General features: G+C 42.3%; 1 protein-coding gene across 1 annotated transcript in view; it reads right to left on the reverse strand.

Annotated features, from left to right (window-relative positions):
• Window positions 1–20,288, reverse strand: part of oxsr1b (oxidative stress responsive kinase 1b) — a 48,759-nt gene that overhangs the window by 21,457 nt on the left and 7,014 nt on the right. Inside the window, exons 2-4 of the mRNA XM_033638827.2 lie at window positions 17,910–18,022; window positions 8,751–8,859; window positions 191–332 (exon numbers count right to left, since the gene is read on the reverse strand). Coding sequence (XP_033494718.1) covers window positions 191–332; window positions 8,751–8,859; window positions 17,910–18,022 — 364 coding nt within the window. The remainder of the gene's footprint in view (window positions 1–190; window positions 333–8,750; window positions 8,860–17,909; window positions 18,023–20,288) is intronic.

Here is a 20,288-nt window from a genome sequence, read left to right on the forward strand (position 1 = left end):
CACTCCACTATAATAAAACAATGTCCCATTTAGTCAAGGTAGGGGACATAATATTAGTTTGACAAGACAAAGTTTCTGCCTCATAAACCCTCAAGGTGAAGTCTGATAAAGCCTCTGTGCTTCATGGTAATAGAAAGTCCTGTGTCATTTTTATTACAGTACCAGAATGGAAGGCTGTGAGTCTCGTTACCTGTGGATCTGTCCGTTCTTGTGTAGATACTCCAGGCCTTCAAGCACGTCTTTCAGCACCGTGGCTATGCTGGCCTCATCCAATACGCCTGTCTTGTGTTCGCCTCGTGAGATGATATGCTTGATCACGTCCAGTACGGAGCCTGGATAAAAACCACAGGAAAGTGGTTAAGTAAAAGAATTAATGGCATGCTTCATATCTCTCTGCTGAAAACTACATTTGTCAACATCGATGTCAGAGAGAAATGAAAACTATCCAGCAGTTGACCTCTTTTAAGGATTACTGGGTAAATAAATTGTATTGTTTCTGCCTATCTAGTTCCTGCGTCAATGAGAAAGTCACCTCGGGATAGCCTATATCATTTGTTAAGTCAACTCTAATCCAAAATTATTTATGAAAACACATACTTCCTGTTGGATTGGCGGACATTTAGTCAAGACGATTTGTGTATAATCTTATATTGTTTGGATAAATCAAATTATGGGTACACAAAGACCTTTTTTCCAGTTCCAGCAAGATAGATTTTATTGAAGGAAAAAACAAATGATTTAGCTGTGTTAAAACAAAAGTTCTTCAATCATAAACACCACCATGACCTTTTGATATGGCCAAGGCAAAACAAACCTATGCTGGATAGAGAGAAATCAGAACATTTGTTACCATGTATTCTTTAATGGGTAACTCTACCATTAAAGATAATTTATGTTGTGCAATTTATGATATTAAGAAGTAAAGTCAGTATCTACACAGATAGACAGCTGTCTCAGTGACTGAACAGAAACAAGACTTGAATTTATGACATCATTAGGGGACATATTTTGGAATTGGTATATTGACTTTAAGTCTGATTGACTTTGTAGACTCACAGGATTTTTGTTTGAGGTTTTCCACCCAAATGAGTTTCACTGCAAATCCACCACTGCTCCCCTCTCCCAAGGAGTTTCCCAAGGTTCAGTTCTTGGCCCTCTTCTCTTCATCCTGTACATTCTTCCCCTTGGTTGAATAATACGCCATCATGGACTTCAGTTTCACTGCTTTGCCGTTGACAATCACCTCCACATCTCCACCAAAGCCATCACTCCTGCCACTCACTCTACTCTCCCCAACTGCATCACTGAAATAAAATCCTGGCCTCAAACCAACTTCCTAAATCTTAACTGTGCTAAATCTGAGTCATCATCATCGGCCCCAAAGTAACTAAGTAAGTAAGTAAGTAAGTAAATTTTATTTATATAGCACTTCTCACAGAGAGGACTCACAAAGTGCTTCACAAGATAAAATACAAAAAAATACAATAACAGAAACAATGCAAAATACACTAAAACAAATAAAAAGTAAAGTGCAGCGAAATACAGAGATGATACAATGGACAATTAATGGAACGCAAGCCTAAACAGATGTGTTTTTAACTGCTTTTTAAAAATGTCCACGGAAGAGGCCGCTCTCAGCTCATGAGGTAGTGCATTCCACCATTTCGGTGCAACAGCCTTAAAGGCTCTATCACCTTTCGTCTTTAATCTTGTGTGTGGGACAGTAAGTAGGTGGCCTTCAGTGGACCGCAGTGACCCCAATGTCCTTAACCTATGTGTCATCTTTGATCCAACCCTCTCCTTTGACCAACATATCAAACACATCACCAAAACAGCCTTACTCCATCTCAGAAACATTGCCCGCCTCAGTCCATCCCTCTCCTTTTCAGCTGCAGAGGCTCACTCACACATTCATCACTTCCAGACTGGACTGCTGCAATAGTCTCCTCTACAGTTAATTATCCGAAACTCTCAAGAAACCGCAATATATCCAGAACTCTTCTCAACATCTTCTCACACACTCTTGCGCCCGTGACCACATTACCCCCATCATTCACAACCTCCACTGGCTCCCCATCCCCCAATGTATCCACTTCAAACTTATTTCATTTTTCTTTTGTTGTTCATTTTCTCTGTAAACCATCTGTGAGTATTCAGAAAAGCACAACATAAATCCAATGTATTATTATTATCATTATTAGTACATAACAGTCAGTTTCTCTGCAGTCCAGTTTAACTTCAAATTCAAAAATACAAACTGAGCACTACAGGTTGGTCTAATTGTTTCAGGGTGCACGTGCCTTCAATGCCTTTGGAATTGGCCAGAGATCTGAGTGAAAGATAAGTGTGCATTTGAGGTTACAAGTTCAACTGTTGCTTTGTCTTCAGCTGCCCAGGCTGAATGGAGAACTAGCGTAGCTGTGCTCACTGACCCTGCAGGTCACCATGTCTCCCTCAGCCTGGCTTCTGCTAAATAAAGGGAGCGCTCTGGATGAAAAGTCCAACTGCTGTCAGTGTATGATCTCCTTTGTGCCACTTTTCACAGAATAAAGAACATCCCTCTGAAAAGAGCTTCAGTATTTGCATTCGGTATGACAGAAAATTGGGCGACAGTGGTGAATGGGGACAAAGCAGAGAAGCAAAAAGAATGCGACTTGCCTGTCAAGCTGTATTGTGCTGCAGTGATACACAAACACACTGCCACACTGTCTGTCCCTCCCTCACACACCCTCAGCCTCACACACACACACAGAGCAGCACTTGCAAACAAATGCTGGAAATGGCCTTTCAAGGTCCTAAAAGCCTGTCCACGATACAATTCCAGGACTTAATTGATTGTGTTTTAGCAACTGTGCCAAGCTAGGGGTGCAAAGATATCCATTTGCTCAATCACTTCAGGATGTCCTCGCCTGCAGCGCTCAGTCGAGCTCAGCATTACCCAGGGGAGGCGACGATGACGGGCCACCTGAGACTAGACAGTGTTATTGCAGAGAGTCTTAGACACAGCGACACACAGAGGCAGAGTGAGAGGAGAGTGAGGGAGGGACGGTGGGTTCAACGGGTTCGTCGTGCGGTGACAGCACACGAAAGAAAATGTGATTCAGCAGTGAGGGAGAGAGACCCATTCAAAGAGAGGACAGGACAGATGAGCAAAGGCGGGAAAAGCAGCCTAGATATGTGTCTGAGTGTGTGAGATAGCATATATGTGAGCGAGTGAATTGGCAAGGAGCGAGAGGAGAGTGTAAGACGAGTGCAGCCTCATGTCTCTGATGTGACAGCTCTTTGAAGCTCATTGAGAAAAGGCAGCCTGTCTGACGTTTTTTTCCCCCTCTGTTCTCCGCACACTGTTCCCTCCGCTCTCTCAATGCTTCTGCACTCAGTCTGATGTTCATCTCCTTGTCTGAAATGGTGGGAGGGAGGAAAGGTAGTGACAAGAAGTGACAGGTGACAATGGAGAAGCTGCTGAGGGAAGGAGGATAGCTGAACAGAGCTACAACCGAGTGTGGGGAAGATGGAGTCCTAATGAGCCAACAAATAAAGGTGTGATGAGGAAGTGAGGAAGGAGCTAATGTGCAGGAACTTATCCTTTCCCACTTAACTGGATATGAAAATTTACAGCCCTGCTTTATGTATAACCATTAAAGAAATAGTTTGATACTTTGGGAAATATACACATTTGCTTTCTGCCAAGAGTTAGATGAAAAGATTGATACTGATGGCTGTAAAGTGAGTGGTATCGATCTTCTCACTCAACTCTGAGCAACAGCAAATGATCCCCAAAATGTCAAACTTTCTTTAAAAAGAAGAAAGAAAATGTTGATAAAGGAAGAGGGTAAAGCAAGAGAAACCGTGTATAGTTCCTTTTCCAGACAAGTCTCCTTTAAGCTGAGATGGCACCGAGGGGAGAACATTTCTAAGTGCACACACACAGCATGACGTGAGCTTTGGGGGATCACTAAATGCCAGTCTTGTCAGCCTCTTTCAAATTCATCTGATTGAACTCTTCACGCCTCATTAGGCTGTTTCAACATGCTGACACTGACTGACAGGTTAACAATCCAAAAGGTTCATTTTGCATGGGAACGACTACGGCTTCCAAGACAAATGACACCTGTTGGCTTGGTTTGAATGGTGCCTGTCCAAGCCCCCAGAGGAAGAGTTTATACAAATCACAGGGGATAAATTGAGTCTTGACAGTGCAGCACACTATAGAGCAGGCAAAAACTCTGGGAAATGCCAAATCATCATTTCAGTTACATGCTGGATTAGTCAAATCTCTCTCTCTCTCGCTCTTTCTCAGGATTTCAAACAAAACTTGTGAAAGTGTAAAAGCTCCACTTCATCTTTTCGGTCTCCTGGTCAGAGCAGGAGGTTTGGGACTGAGCAGGAGGATGAGAGAGTAAAAAAGGGAGGAGAGGAGGGAGGAGTGGGGAAGTGGACCAAGGAGATAGGAGCTGGTGCCAACTGTGCTAAAGGCCGACAGGGAATGCCAAGCAAAGTTGGAGGGGGAGAGGGAGGGCGGGGCAGGGGAGGGGCTGTGGAGAGGCACAGGTGGTGCAGAAACAAGGTGTAGAAGAGAGGACTGACAGACTGAGAGATGTCTCTATTTTCTTGGGGGGAAAAGGATGAGATACAGAAGGGAACAAAGGTAATTTTGCAAGTTAGAATTAGGGGTGTAAATCACAATTTATATCAGGATATGATATTTTATTGATTCTTTGGACAACGATATGATATTTGCAGATATCACAATGAATAAACATATGATTGCGATTCGATTTTATTCCACGTTATGTCCTGCTTACCATTGCCTGCCTGCAATGGACCACACTGTCTCAATGTTTAGGAAGGAGGTGCACTTGGACAGAAATCGAGACACAGATGTGCCATGGGGGTTTCAAAAGAAAGGTGTATCTTAAAAATGATATGTATCAATGTGTTAACTTTGCGTCAATCATTTTGGATCGTCAATCATTGATTTGACACATCGATCCCGATCGATGTACTGTTACGCCCCTAGCTAGAATTTCATTGTCTTATTTCTGTGAACCTGGAGTCACCAACAAAGCTGCCTGTCAGCATTTTGGCAACAGTTAAAGGCCACATCATGATGTGACAAATCCACTGGCTCCAAACTTGACAGAGTCTTTTCATATGCAAAATCGAAACAGTCAATAACAATCTGCCTTTAGTTGGATTCCACTCTGAGTGGCATTCGATTGAGCTCGGCGGCAGTGGAGTCGGTCGCTGAAGGCTGCACATTAATCTCCAGGGAACACATTCCTCCGCTTGCTTTGGCATGACTCATATTTTGTCCCAGTGGGTTTCAGTGGATGTCTCTCCAATGCGTGCTCAGTCAGTGACGGACTATGTGGTGCTCTAATGAAACAGTTGTTCATATGTCACATTCAGAACAGGAATTTCCTGAAAAGCCCTGCACTGCGCACCGATCATTAAACTCAGCTCTACAGGTTAGGCCTTGAACGGATTTACCGGAGAGGGAGGCAGTCTTGATTGAAGATTAGGCTTTTCAGAGCTTTACTCATTTGGATGAACAACGTATGACATAAAGTCTTGAAGACATGGTATCTAAGAGGCGTTGCCATTAACTTGTGAACAATTTGCAAAAGTGGTTCAAGAGTTTAACAGTGTCAGATATGACAGTAAGACTCTTACCTTGGGGACTGTCAAAACTTTTAATCCACTGATGTTTTTATGTAATATGCATCAGTATGTATGCAACGGTGGCCTTTTATAAGCTTTTACAAGCTAAACAACTTTCAATCACACACAAGATCAAAAAGTGGTTGTAGGCATGTGTCAGTGGCATATGCCGATTGTTAAGGCAATGATACACCAGGTGCTCAGTCGGCCATTGGTCAATGTCAGGCCATCAGTCATCATCTGTCACCCTACTTTTTGTGGTGCGTTCCGCACCGCTAGCTTTAGTCGGCCCTTGTTGGCATTAGTTGCAGAGCAAGCGGAGCTTGTTGGTGAGTAAAATCACACTAACTGACAGTTCAGCTCAGCGCATGAGAAAAGAAACCGAAGTGAGGAAAGCAAACAAACAGCTAAAGTCAAGAGGGTGTGTGATCCAAACAAACTTGTTATATAAGGTTAGATTATTACTGAGCTCTTTAGCGGAAATGATTTGTAAGTGTTTGTGTTATCATAACTAGCGCAAGGTAAATATTTGTTCTTTCAACATCAGGTTGTGTTGTTAATGAACTAACTGGCTAACTAGCATCTTGGATCGATCCTGTGGGTTTTCTGGTTTCCCTTTCTGAATGCTGAATGCAGAGTACCAGTTATTTCCTCTCATGTAGATGCAGAACATATGTGCTAGTTGGCTGTTAACTGCAGTCTTTCCAGTGTGTTCAAGTACAACTTTCTTACCAAGACACAGGTGACATAAAGCAACATTTAGTGGTGCCTGGGCCGATAGAGGTACATCGCTGTTATCAGAGGTGAGTAACACGTGCCAGTGAAAGACCAGTCAGGCACAGTAAAGTTGGTATTCATACTTCTACCACTTGAAGTGTCAGAGGATAGCTGTTTCGGCCATTTCTGCATTTTGTGCAGAGATCTTTTTTGACTATTCTGTTTAGTTGCTAGCTAGAAGCAGAGTGAGGATTGCTGGCACAACATCACCTTCTTCCAAAGCGCATGGAGAGGGGAAAATGTCTGAAGAGATAAAACTCCAGCCACATTTGTAGGACAACTGTCAAGACAACTTCAATGCCACAAGCCTAAACATGTTGGTCTAACAATAAAGTTGATCTGTATACTACTAGTCTCGCTAGCTAGTTTTCACATATTCTTAACCTCTACATGTGGTCTAAAGGTCCTACAGCTGTAGGTATGGTCTGGAGGAGGTGAGTCGTGTGAAGTCGTCCTGTCATGGGTAACACAAAAAAACATCTATATCTATCTACAAACAATTTTTTTCAAATAAGCTGAGCTACTTCACAGTCTTTTCACATACCCCATGGCAACTGCTGCAGTACGCCCGGGGGTAAAAGTATCATGCTGCACTGGTATCTGCCAGTGCAACATGAGTGACATACCTACTCTAAGTGGCATTCCGATAGTCAACCACTAAGAAATGGTATATGCCAAAACAAGAGTAGCATACCATCAGTTAATTCTGTATTGTGGCTCAATAAAACATAGCTTATCCAGACATGTAAGTATTTAGGCGATTGTTTAGCAACTTTTCCAGCAAACTACTAAGCTCTCATCTGTAGCAAATGTAAAAATATTGCTAAACCAGTGTAATCTAGTGGTCTAACAACATTCTTCTATTAAGAATGAAACCTGTTCTATAGGAATGTATTCTGCTGCTTCATCATATGGCACTTTACAAACAAACATTGCTGATGTAAAAACATGTCAGTGCTTTGTTAGATCAACTGTTGAGCTGTTAACAGTCTTTCAACAGCAGAAGACACAAGACAGGATGGAGTCGGAGGGTGGAGGGTTTCTTACGCTCCATCAAGCCAGAGGAGCAGACAGCGGTTGGCCTTCCTCTGGGCTGGTATGCTCTGCCCTGTGGAGTGATGGTCTATAAACCCGACCTCATTTGAGGTCTGTCTCCATGGCAGACGTCGCCATGGCCATCATTTAATTACTCCGCACAATAAAACTCAACATCAAGGGCCTCTGTTTAACTAGGATAAGGGGAACGGGAGAGGCCATCTTAAGTGGTGTCAGCTCCCACTGTGAGGCTGGCCGTCTGCTCAAGCGTTGCTTGGTGGGCACTGTGCCCCCGGGCCCAGCTGCAAGGCGGCTGCCAAGCAGCTCATGACTTGAGTGTATCCGAGGGAGCCAGGCGTGCCACCTGGGCACTATCCGTTACAGTGGGACGCTGTTTACACAGGAATAAGGAAGGGTAGAAACAGAGTGTAAATGTTTAGCGTGTGGATGTATCTGTGTACACTTGTATAATTACGTGTGTGAGACTGAAAGCAGGATTAAGAGAAGAATGACTGACCATTTTTTGACTCTTTGTAAACAAAAGGCCATTACACTTATCTCTGAAGACGGTGCTTAATGCTTGTTAAATGTGTGGTACAGGACGCTTTCATCTACATGCTGTTTGTGTCAAAGAGCCCTCACACACTCGTTGTAAAAGCTTGTCTCCCTCACAGTCTGATCCAGAACCACAAATACTCCACTTGTTGGTGAAAATTAAAATGAACAAAACAATGACAAGCAAATGAAATCGTTGCATTTTGAGGTCTATTTCTCCATGGTGGCCTCCTCTTCATGCTCCTCTCACTAGTTAATTGCAGCACTGCCACATGGGTGCCATGACGCCGGCCTGCGGGCTGTTATTACCTCTGCCCTGTCATTAGCTCCTGCACTGTTACTGAGTTAAAGCCCGGAAAGAGCTGCAGCTCACATGGGACACAATGAGGATCAGTGCTGTCACATTCCCTACAATCACAGTTAACATCACCAGCAGCAAGTAGCCCATCTCTTCCTACTGCCCCTCTCTCATCATGAGGGGCCCTGCCAAACATTCTGGACCCCCCAGATGATAACCAAAACATATCTGTTGTGTTAACAAAACTAATTTAACTGTGGCTTAAAACAGTGCTCCAAGCTAGTGCACAAAAAGTGTACATCTTTTTTTTTTGCCTGTCTGGGATCTAGACATTCAAATGGACGAGCAAAAGAAAAGGTCAGTGTAATATAACTCTGACACATGATGGAAGAAGACAGCCTTGGAAGACATTTGCACTTACCACCACTGAGCAGCTTCATGACCAGCCACAGCTCATCCTTCACCACGAACGAGGTGTAGTAAGACACAATGTTGGGGTGGTGGCACTGGCTCATGGCCTGGATCTCTTTCTGTTAGAGGAAGAAAAAGACAGAGACAGATTCAAATTAATTAGAAATGTACAAAGCATTTCGATGATCTAATGACATACCATTTGACCTGACAGCGCTGGAAGAATCTGACACTTTGCCACATCATCATTTAGTGGAAATTGATTAAAGTTTTATAGCAGAGCCAATATATCTTTATTATTAATATCCTTATTAGTCTCACTTCTGAAGCAGCAAAGGACCATTTTAGTGCTCTTACCAGTTGTAGTGGTTGTGAAATGACCCGTAAAACACAAAATATACATTTCCTTATGTTTCATCCAAGGCAGATACCATGCCCAGCCATTCTCATTTGGTGCCCACGAAAAGGTATGAGAAAAGCCTGGAGGCAATAAACCAAACACAGGCACAATAAATGTGTATGCCTTTAATGCTGCAGCTATTCTTAAGATTTAGTGTGATACTCAAGATCTTAATGACGTCAGTAGACAGAAGAGAAATAGGCTAGGTCAGTATAACGCATATCTATGCAGAAGTGAAAAAACAGCTGCGATTCAGCCCTTTATACAGCTGTAAGCTAGCTCTCTCTCTCTCTTTCTCTCTCTCTCTCTGTGTGTGTGTGTGTGTATGTGCGTGAGAGAGGGTGAGAGAGTTTGGAAAGCAGGAGAGCTGAGGTAATGCTGGCGCAGAAGTCTAATCCGTCACTTCAGCAACAGTCCTAAAGTCATTTGAGGATAGACAAGCTTCCTAAGAAAGAGAAAATCTTTCTGACTCCAGAGTTGGGACCACTGATTCACAGAGGGTTTGCTTCTGTTTCTGTACTTACTTGACAAATGACTGAACCTGTTACTGGAGCTCCAAACTAATGCACAGTATCTCTGTACATGTTGCCATAGTTACGTCTATAACTGAAGGCCTAACCGCTCTTCAAGAATGTCTAAGAGTTATGTTATATCACTTAAAACTATTGATTGTGTATCTTACAAATATTTAGTGAACTTGTTTAATGGGTATTTATCTGTACTATAGTACTCCTAGGGCTGGGTATAAAATTACAATAGCACTACCAGTTGCAGAGATCTTAAAGTGATACCAATGCCAATGGAGTACCTTATTCAATACCCATGATGTTAATTGAGTAGCGTGTAGTTTCGCCATGCATTTAAACATGTTTGTGGCATCCTGCCAAACCGAACTGCCGAGTCCTTTGCATACACCACACTCGACCCCACCACAGACTGTAAGGGTTGAAGCTGCTGCTGCGGGAGTGTGAGCTCCAAGTCAGGGGCAGTTGTGAGATTCTGCATGGCAACACACACATAGCAACACGGCTAACTGTTAGCATCATGCAGCTAAAGTTACCTAAAGGTAATAAAGGTTTTTAACGACAGAGTCGAGACGTTTCGGTGTCAGTGTGAGTTTGCTAGGATCATTTAAATGCTTGGGGTTTTGGATGTTAGCTGCTGCTGCTGTGTTAGCTCATGGTAACCGAAGTCTTGGATTAGCGAGTGACCTTGTTTACTGGTAAATTTCAGTCGCATGCATTTGGGGTTTTGAAATGACGTCAGGTAGCTGTTGAAAAAACAGGACGGGAATATGTAGCTGTCCACCTGAACACCTCTTTCTTAATTTTCATTTCAGTTGACATCAGGAGGACAATGGCAGAGATGGCAGCAACAGAAAGTTTGCTGATCCAGCGGGGAGTCGGGACGGTGTAAAGATCAGACCCTTTGTGCAAAAAGGGTCAGTAGCAGGTATCGTTTGACTAGAGATGTTTCGATACTACTTGGTGCTGAGTTATTCTGGTCGAACTGGGTAACAAGTACAGATACCCAGCCCTAGGTGCTACATTCAGGAAAAAAAGTAGTACCATTAATCAAACTGAGAAGCACAATTTTATTGAAAACTCAAATATAGTCTAACTAAGAGTTGAAAGAATGAGTCGATTAATAGATTAGTAAATTGAATGTCACTGACATCCCTGCTTAGTGACGTAAAAGGTTATCACGCAGAGTATAAAGTACAACAGCAACCTTCCACAGGAACACATTTTACATTTAAAGTTAAGTAAAGCACTGGAGAAAATACAATCATTTGACATCCTACCCATATCTAAGTAGTGATCAATGTCAAATTCCCCTATTTGTGCCAAGTACAAAGACGTCCAGGGTGTGTTTAGACATTACATCTTATTGTGTATTTCCCTCCTTTTCCCAGTCTTTGTGCTAAGCTGTACTAAACATGTGCCAGATCTGCAGTATCTCTGTACTGGATGCACTGAGGTGAAATCAATACTGTCCTCCTCATCTAATTATGGATTTTACCACAAACTACCATATTTCCCAAAATTTCAGAGTGTTATTCAAAACAGCTTTTGAGTGTTGCACCATGACAGGTGCGCCACAAGCCTGTTAACTGAGGAACCTTAACACCGCTGCTGAAAACATTTGTTAAAGGCATTAATCAATAGATGCTTGTGGGTCAAACCGTAAGCCTGATGTTCCATCAGCATAAATGCTTAGCTTACACAATGTGCATTAGCAGCAGTATGCCTCCGCTGCAGAGTCATCACTATCGAGCCCATGGCCTTCACTGAGTGCCTTTGCCGAGAGAGGCAGGTGACATCATGATGCCATTTAGAAAGCACTTGACAAAAGAGGGTTAAGAGCATGAACTGAGTCATAATAGGGTGGATACAGACTGTGCGTGAAACAGTCATTGGACTATGACAAGTATAGACATGTTTAAATGCACACAGATATGTAGAGGACAATAGTGTCAGTCAAAGATTTTCAGAGCACTGAGGTTTCATTCAGATTGAGCAGCAACAACCTTTTGACCAACAGGTGAGCCTACACACCACTCTGCTTCCCAACTAAAGCCGTTTTTGATTATCAAGCAGTCTAATAACTTCCAGTCTGTCGGGCCAGACGGTGAGCTCTGTGGGTCGTCTCCCCTATCATTCTTTCTCTGGATACTACAGGCTGAGAGAGAACAATAATGATATAGCCTGTTGGCTGCTAACTGGCTTCACTGGAGCCTAACCCCCCTCTGTTCTCAGCACAGTGGAAGAGGAAGGTCATCACAGCTCTGTGGGCCAGGGTAACCCCAGAAAAGAAAAACAATAGGATAACAGGGAGGATATCGTGCTCTGGCAGTTGGCAGGTTTTCCCATCTTTTCCAGCAGACAATGTGCGAATCAGAGAGACTCTTTGTTGTGGGGATTAGGTCACTGTAAACCTATGCTGCGGCAAAGACAGTGGAAATGTTCTCACCGCTCAAAGCCATTCACATTACTTCTTTCTGCCTAACCTTCAGTGTAAAACCTTTGACATTAAATGAAATTTTGCTTTGTGAAAATATTTTTGCAGGATATCTCGGTGCTGACTGGAAAACAAAGACATTTAACAGTATTTCTGCATGATGACACAGCTATGAACAGACACAGAGAAATACTCCTCCCAGTCTTTGTTTTGGCTTTTGTGTCTGGTTGCTGCAATGACCTCATCCTAATACACAAGACATTTAGGGCAGTTTCATTCAAACAATCCAACCTGCAAACCACAGGCGACACACCTGTCTGCCACTATACACAAAGCCTCCACCAACACAAACGCTTTCACTCTCTCATGATAAAATTTTGATGACAGCAGCAGATGAAACACTTAGGGTAACCTGTGTGGGACATCATTGTAAAGTGATTTTTTCATAATGACCATCTGTGTTACACTCATAAGCTGCATACAATTAGCATAGTATATTTCTCCCTCAACACTACTTCTGCATGAGTTAGCTGTATACTGTAACATCTATCAGAGGAATTTTTTCAGGGCTACACCCGTCTCAGATTTTGTCAGTCAAATCAGATTTGGCTGTTCAATATGAATATTTGCCCTTTTTTTTTTCTTCTTCCAGGAAGTTTTAAAGTTTGAACGGGCTCAGCAGGATGCTCACAGTAACAGCAGCATTCACCGTACTAATAGTGAAAAAAGTTACCTGCATTAAGGACAGATCGGAAATGCACGACAACATATTTTGCAGACACTAGATTTTAAACAAAAGCCAGAAACTGTGGGTCGCATTAAGTTGCAGTGCGCTGTAATTTCACCACTTCTAAGCAGAAGAGAGAAGAAAAAATTATCTCAGAGCTTTATTGTGTGAAGCCTCTCCTCCTCCAGGCCGCTGCATTGTGTCCGCAGCTCTCTGTATCACAGACTAGCGTGAAAGTCAAGAGCCCTCACCCCATAGCAAAAACTGGGGACCAAACGTCCCTAGAAGTACACTGCACAGCAAACCGACTAGCAGAAAAATACGACTTAAAGCACTCTCAGACGACTGAGAAGTCTCTGACTGATGATTGAAGTCTCCGACTTTCAGGGGGCAGCCCTAATTTTTTTTTTTATGAACAGTTAAGCCCCAAAAGAAAACTAGAATTATCGCTTTGTCAATGTATGCCTCCACGACCCCATCAAGTTGCAGTTACAGTTTATTTACAGTTTACAGTATCCATGTTTTCACAGACATGGATGCTTCACACAGAAGATCTATACGATCAGCAAAGTTTCAAGGTGGGCACCCAAAAAAAAAAAAAAAAAATCTCTCCTGTTCCCGAGTTATGATGTTGAGTAATGGCTAAAGAGGTGTTTCTGCAGGAAATTAGTATCCTATTAGACATTTGTGTAAAATTTTGTCATGATTAGCATATGAATTCTTGAGTTATGGCCAAAAACATGTTTTGTGAGGTCACAGTGACCTTGACCTTTGACTTCCGACCACCAAATTCTGATCAGTTCATTCTTGAGTCCAAGTGGACGGTTGTGCCAAATTTGAGGAAATTCCCTTAAGATGTTCTTGAGATACCACGTTCACAAGTATGTGATGGACGAGATCACAGTGACCTTGGCTTTTAACTAGCAACCACTAAATAAATCATCCTTGGCTCAAAGTGAATGTTTGTGCAAAATTTGATGACACTCCCTCAAGGTGTTGAGATATCGTGTTCCCGAGAATGATACAAGGATATAGTGACCTTGACCTTTGACTACCAAAATCTAATCAGTTAATCCTCAACTCAAAGTGGACATTGGTGCCAAATATGAAAAAAAAAAAAAAAAAAAAAAAAATAAAAAAAAAATCAAGGCATTCTTGAGATATCACGTTCTTGAGAATGAGACAGGTTCACAGTGACCTTGACCTTTGGCCTATGACTACCAAAATCTAATCAGTTCATTGATAATCCAAGTAGACATTTATGCCAAATTCTCAAAAGGCATTCTTGAGATATCACATTCACGATAATGGGATGGACGGACGACCAAAAAACATGATGCCTCTGGCCACAGGTATCGCCGGTGCAGAGGCATAAAAATCAAGGCAATGTTCTGAATGCTATGCTACTATTCTTGGTTTGTTGTTCAACACATAGCATTTGAATATCGTTATTTTGTCAGAAGTCAATCAACAAATTAGCCTATGAATAAGAAACTGACAAGGAATATATTTTATAGTACAATAAAATTAGTTTTTGTTTGTTAGTTTTGTTTAGAAAGAACTGTCAACTCTGTTGCTATCTTCAGTCTGACACTGCATCCACTCTGACCAGTCACTGGAGACCAATGAATCCACCTCAATCTAATCTTATTTTAAATCGACACTGATGCGTAGCCATGCCAACATACTGTTTTTGCCTGAGGTTGAAGAGTGGAGCAGAGCACCAAAATAAACCACGATGTTGTACAGTATTAAGAAAACACGTCGTTTATTTTAATCCAACAGCCTCAATAGTAGCATCTATCTTGTCTATAGCGGTGGCCATTGTTGTTATCCCTCCTCCTTTGTTCTGGTACACATCTTAACAACAGCATTAGTCCTGTCCATAGCAGTGATTGGCTAATCGTTACTCCCCGCACTGCACTCATTTGATCAATTGCTTTATTAACTGACAAACCTGTTGTTTCATGCCATGATGCCAGATGAATCTGTCAACTCAGTGGAGTCGGCGGATTCGAAGGCCAAAACCCAGGCAATACATACACCTGTTAAACAATACATGCCAAAAGGTTGACATATTTTCTCTCAATCTTAACTTCATCTTTTTTGCCGAGGACCAGCAGGCAGACTGCAGGCGGAAAATTCAGATCAATAACATCAGACCAGACATCCATCCCCTCATTCCACCCATCTAATAAAACGATCTTTCTCTCCCTAATGGAAATCACATTGGTTTATAGAGTCAGTAACCTTTGTCTGATATCTCTCTGACATGTCAATACAAATTACTGTTTTTTCTACAAAGCCTGAGTAAAATAGGCCATTCATTGAGACATGACTGATGTCACTTTGGTTTATGTATTAAGCAGAACTGGGACTGGCCTATTCTATTTTGTTATGGGTCTATAAATTCATGTTAAAGCCCTTCAAGATCCAAGCTAAACACTAAATCCCTTCAGTAGGTTTCCATACAGATTCCTCAGGCAATAGACCACACCATACCCACAGCTTTTTCTGTATTAGGCCTGATCTTTGCAGTATTTGGCGTGTCGGAGGACCTTGAAACTGAGCAAAAAAATAAATGACCTATTGTCACAAACTGAATACAGTGCTGGGTCACAAACTGGTGCCACAGAATCACACTGATGGCAGACACACAGAGAGGCCACTATAGAAGCAATGTTACGTCATTATCAGTTACTCAGAGCCTAACACACACTTCCAGTATGACCCAATCTCACTGCAGCACGCACACATCTACACACACGCAATAAACTACTGAAGAATGGAGACACTGCCGATCTGCAATTGATGAGGAAACTGACAAAACGTTCATGTTTATGCGGAGAGCACGAATATGCCTCTGAATCACTTCCTTTAGCGTGCTTCAGTGTTCCTTTACCATAAATAACTACTTTTACCAAAACACACCCAATATGTTTATCAGGTCGCTGTGATCTGAAGGTGTTTTATAGTGATTTCAAGCCAAAAATCGATTGGTACTGTGTTGTGAATAAGCCATAACCACATAGGAGCACTCATAATTTCTCTCATAAGTATCAATGAATAATTAAAGCCAACAGTCGTAACAATTGTGTAATTATGCAAGAGGATATTCAAACTGCAATGCATGCAAGTTGTAAACAAACCTCCTCCACATCCAGCTCCAATCACTCAAAAGTGCCTGTCCATCAAACTGCTGTGCCAGGAATAACTACAACATACCACTGCATATAAAGACATGACAGACATGACAGATTGTTACTTTCCTGACATTACAGAATTTAACAGGTGAGCTTTAAGAACGGCTTCTTTAAAACTCTTTGCATCCTCTTTAAAAGCTGCTACTTTAGGGAAGTGATCTGGGTTCAATTTAATGCTTCCTCGCTGCTTAACCGGGTACCCAGCAGGCTGTGGAATTGGAGGGGTGGGGGGGCCACTGGCAGGAAATCTGACCTCGCTGTATTCCATGTGACCGCCTGCTCCGAGAATCCGGGAGCAGCATTCCCCTGATTCATCCTCCAGAAATCGGGGGTGGGGGGTGGGGTGGTGGTGGTGGTGGTGGTGGGGGGGGGGTTCTTCCTCGGTATAGTATTGCCAGCGAGTAGTGAGAAATCTGCCAGTGATCTCTGGCCATAATCTTCCATGAATATGTATAGGCTTACACAATATTTATTTCCCACAGGTTACTTTCACAGACTTTTGGATGACAGCTAGGAGCAAGGACTGGAAAAATCCATCAATCACACTTCTGGTCTAAGTTAACAGCAGCGCATTTCCCAGTGTCAGACAAAAACCTGACATCTGGTGTATATGGTGCAAAAAATAAAGGCCAGCTATCAGGCAGGTTTCCCCAGGCCATGTATTGTGACATCTTTCTCAACTGTTTGACAAATACATATTGTGCATAAAAAACTCTCCAAACCCAGAACACAAGCCACAAACGAGCACCTAATCATCTGTATGTGCAGGGGCGTTTGATATAATCCCACCACTTCTTGAGCTCAGTCGTAAACCGCATGTCACACAGTAAATGATGTGCTGAGCTCGGGTACGAGATTGCATTGGGGTATAAAGACATCATACGGTCTGCAGAAGATGTCCCACGGTGGTCTAATAGTTTCCTGGCAGTAAGTGGAGTCCTTCTGCAGAGAACAACCAGAATAGTGTTTGAAGTGACAGAGATGATTGGAGGGAGGGTTTGGAGAAAACGAGTAATGAAAAGCAGAGGTGGAACTAACTCCATCCACACGCACAGACAACAGAGACAAAGCCCTAAATGAAATCTCGTGCTGCGAGGTTATAACTCCCTTTGATCACGCATAAAAAGTAGTAAGGTCATGAAAATGTTCCAAAGTCTACTGAAATCACATTTAGTCATCCCTTTTTGGGGCTAAAATAAAGCCAACGTGTTTTTTAAGTCTATTATTCTGCATTTCTTATTATTTAAAAGGAAAAAAGTCTTTGGGGAAATATCAGGAATGCTCATTTTCCGTTTTGGCCGGCTTGAGGGGCGTGTCGGTGTTTGATTGACAGCAGCTGGCAAGCTGCCAGACTGCCAGTGTTACACAGCGGGGTACGAGAGACAGAGTAAATAAACTTGCGCTGTAGCCTGCATGTCATCAGCGGACAGCATGTTGATATGGGTATTGAAAAGTGAGGACCAAACCAGCATCTCACTCAACCAAAGTGACATTAAAAAGGTACGTTAACAGGCTGGTTAATGTGCTGCAGCTGAGCAGCTAATATAATTAGCATTCTAGCCTGAAAACTGACGTTAGCAGTGCACTTTCACCCACTGAATGTTTGCTTGGGTGCTCGTTCAACAAGGTGCAGGACAAGACGCATGTTCATGTTTGTAAGTAAGATAAGAAGGAGACTTTTGCAGGAAAGAGTCTGTGGGTCTTGTGCGGAGTAGCAGGCTGCTGTCTGACTCACTGTAAGCGTCAGCTCTACTTATTATGTTACTACTGTATTCAAGATTTGATTGGCTGTAGCAGACAAAAAAAATATGCAATTCAATTTCAGCTGGACTTTTAATCTAATATGCATTTACTCGCAGAGTTGTGTGTGCGTCTTACCAGAAGTTCGTCCATACTAGTCTGGCACTTCTCGAGATTGATGCGTTTGATGGCCACCTTTTCCTTGCGTGGTAAACAGTAGGCTGCCTGAACCACTGCTGTGGCCCCACTCCCTAAAACACACAGGAAAAAAAACACCTTAATTATGATTCACTATAGCCAAACAGTAGTGATATTAGAAATACAAGACTGTCAGTGCTGTTGTACAGTAGAACCCAACTTTGGCACATACACTACATTCATTTTAGTTACATCCTCAGGCTGTCCGGGCTTCTTTTAATTGTTTGCCTTTTCCCTAACCCCTGTCTACATCCAAAAAATAATGGCTACTGTAGGAAAATAAGCCTAACTTTTATCCTTACTTCAAAATCCTCCAGAGTTCAACAAGGTTACGCGGAGTTCTGCTTTGACAGTTCATCCGATTTCTCTTTGGCACAGCTTAACTGTCTCTTCATCAATTATGAATCAGCTTTCCCAAATCCCGCCTGATGAAGCGGGACTGATTGGGGCCGGTGACTCTGCTAAACGAGACATCCCCCGGGAGGCGTCGGTGGGAGGTTTATGCCAGAGAAGACCAAAGCCTGATTCTTATACAGTTTAGACATTTCCCTTTTCATATCCTTGGCACAGTCTGAAGATTTTGTTCACTGTTCATTGAAAACTGGCGGTTTTTCTTTACACCAAATGCCACGATCCAGAGGTAGCTCTAAAAATAGGAGGATTCAAGGATCCAAAGGTTTATCTGCCACATACACACCTAATATATGTAGCAAAGTGCATGTGGCCTCCTCCTACAGTTGTGTGAATAAAGGAACAATGTTGCTAATCAGTTTTCCATATGTGCATTTTACGAACGTTTCAATACTCGGACACTTTAAATCTTCCCAAGTTTTCCATGCCACCTGGTCTAAAAGTTGGATCACAGCATGACTGAGAAGTCTAGTTGATAACACCCTAACTACTATTTTAATGTACAAGCAAACAACACATAGATTACAATCTGATTAAAGCTTAAATCCTACAACAGAGGGCTAATCTTTATTTTGAATAATGTGTGATAGTCAGATAAAAGCTTGTAATATCCTCCCCAGGAGAGGTGCGCCTGTTGTTCCTGTTTCGTGTGAGGTCACTTCACTGCCCCCTCAATGCTCTTATTTAACGCCATGCACGCACACGACTGTTTCCACAAGACCTCTGGAGTATACGTGATGCTGAGCAATGCTGGGAGCACATTGTCCTCTGGCAACAGGCTTTGGTGAGTGAAAGAGCGAGCGGTGAGTCGGTCCGCCCTCCAGTAAGCTTTTCCTAACCTCCTGTGCCCTCATCTTAGCTATGCCCAAATATTAACAAAGTGCTCATTGTTTGGAGTTTTCATTGAGCCAGTGGTGTAGGGAGGGTTTTAAAAATGGCTACATTGAAGAAAAAAAAACATTTCCCTGAATTTAATTAAAAAGTAAAGTTGTCCCTGAAGACGTGACCGCTTTTTATTTAACTGTTTTCATTCAAGATAATTATGACTTCAGGCTGTGTGAGAGAAGCAGAGAATGAAACAGCATAACACTATTCAACATAGCTGAGACTGAGTTTAATCACAAGCTCTTACTTTTTATAATGCGAGAGTTTGTTTGCAGTCACATGACTACAATGACCTGAAATTCAAAGGGTTAGATGAACCTGTACACAACAAGTATCGTCAGAAATTGAAATTCATATTGGATGCGATTCATACAAAATGAAGACCTATTTGCCCTGTGTGGACGCGATCATCATTGAAAACGACCTCATCCTTCAGACCTCCTACAACACTGCAAGCCAAAAGAAAGCGTACAAGAGTCTAGAGGACTACATAGACTATTTTGTGTGCTGTTGGGTCCATGACCTCGGAACCAAGGTAGTATTAAAACTGCTTGCGCTTGAGCATTACCGTCTTTTATATTTCAACTCTGTACATGGATACACTGCTAGCATCAGGCTACTAGCTAACTAACTAGCGGGTCGGGTGTTCCTAGGGGTACTTTGGAGTACTGCAGGGGGCACATGAGGGTTTTGTAAAAGTAAATTTAAAAAATATCAGTCATGCATGATTCCGAAATTAATTATACTATAAGTGGAGCAAGTGAAAATGTATGTTTGAGAGACCTCATTTTATGTATTTAATATTCCTATTTTTAATGCAATCATCGTAATCAAGTTTGTTTGTTCCCTTTCAACCAAAAATGTTTTGTTCTGGTCAGGGGATAGCCAAATTGACAGATAAAACATTTCAAAAGGCGGTAAGTTATTAAAAAAAGTTTGAAAACCACTCTCCTCGTTCAACTGGGCTGGTTAAACGCCATAAAAAACCTGGGGTTGTTGCCAAAATTATAGAGGACTTGTCAT

This window comes from Epinephelus lanceolatus, chromosome 20, assembly GCF_041903045.1.
Source record: "Epinephelus lanceolatus isolate andai-2023 chromosome 20, ASM4190304v1, whole genome shotgun sequence".
NCBI lineage: Eukaryota > Metazoa > Chordata > Actinopteri > Perciformes > Serranidae > Epinephelus > Epinephelus lanceolatus.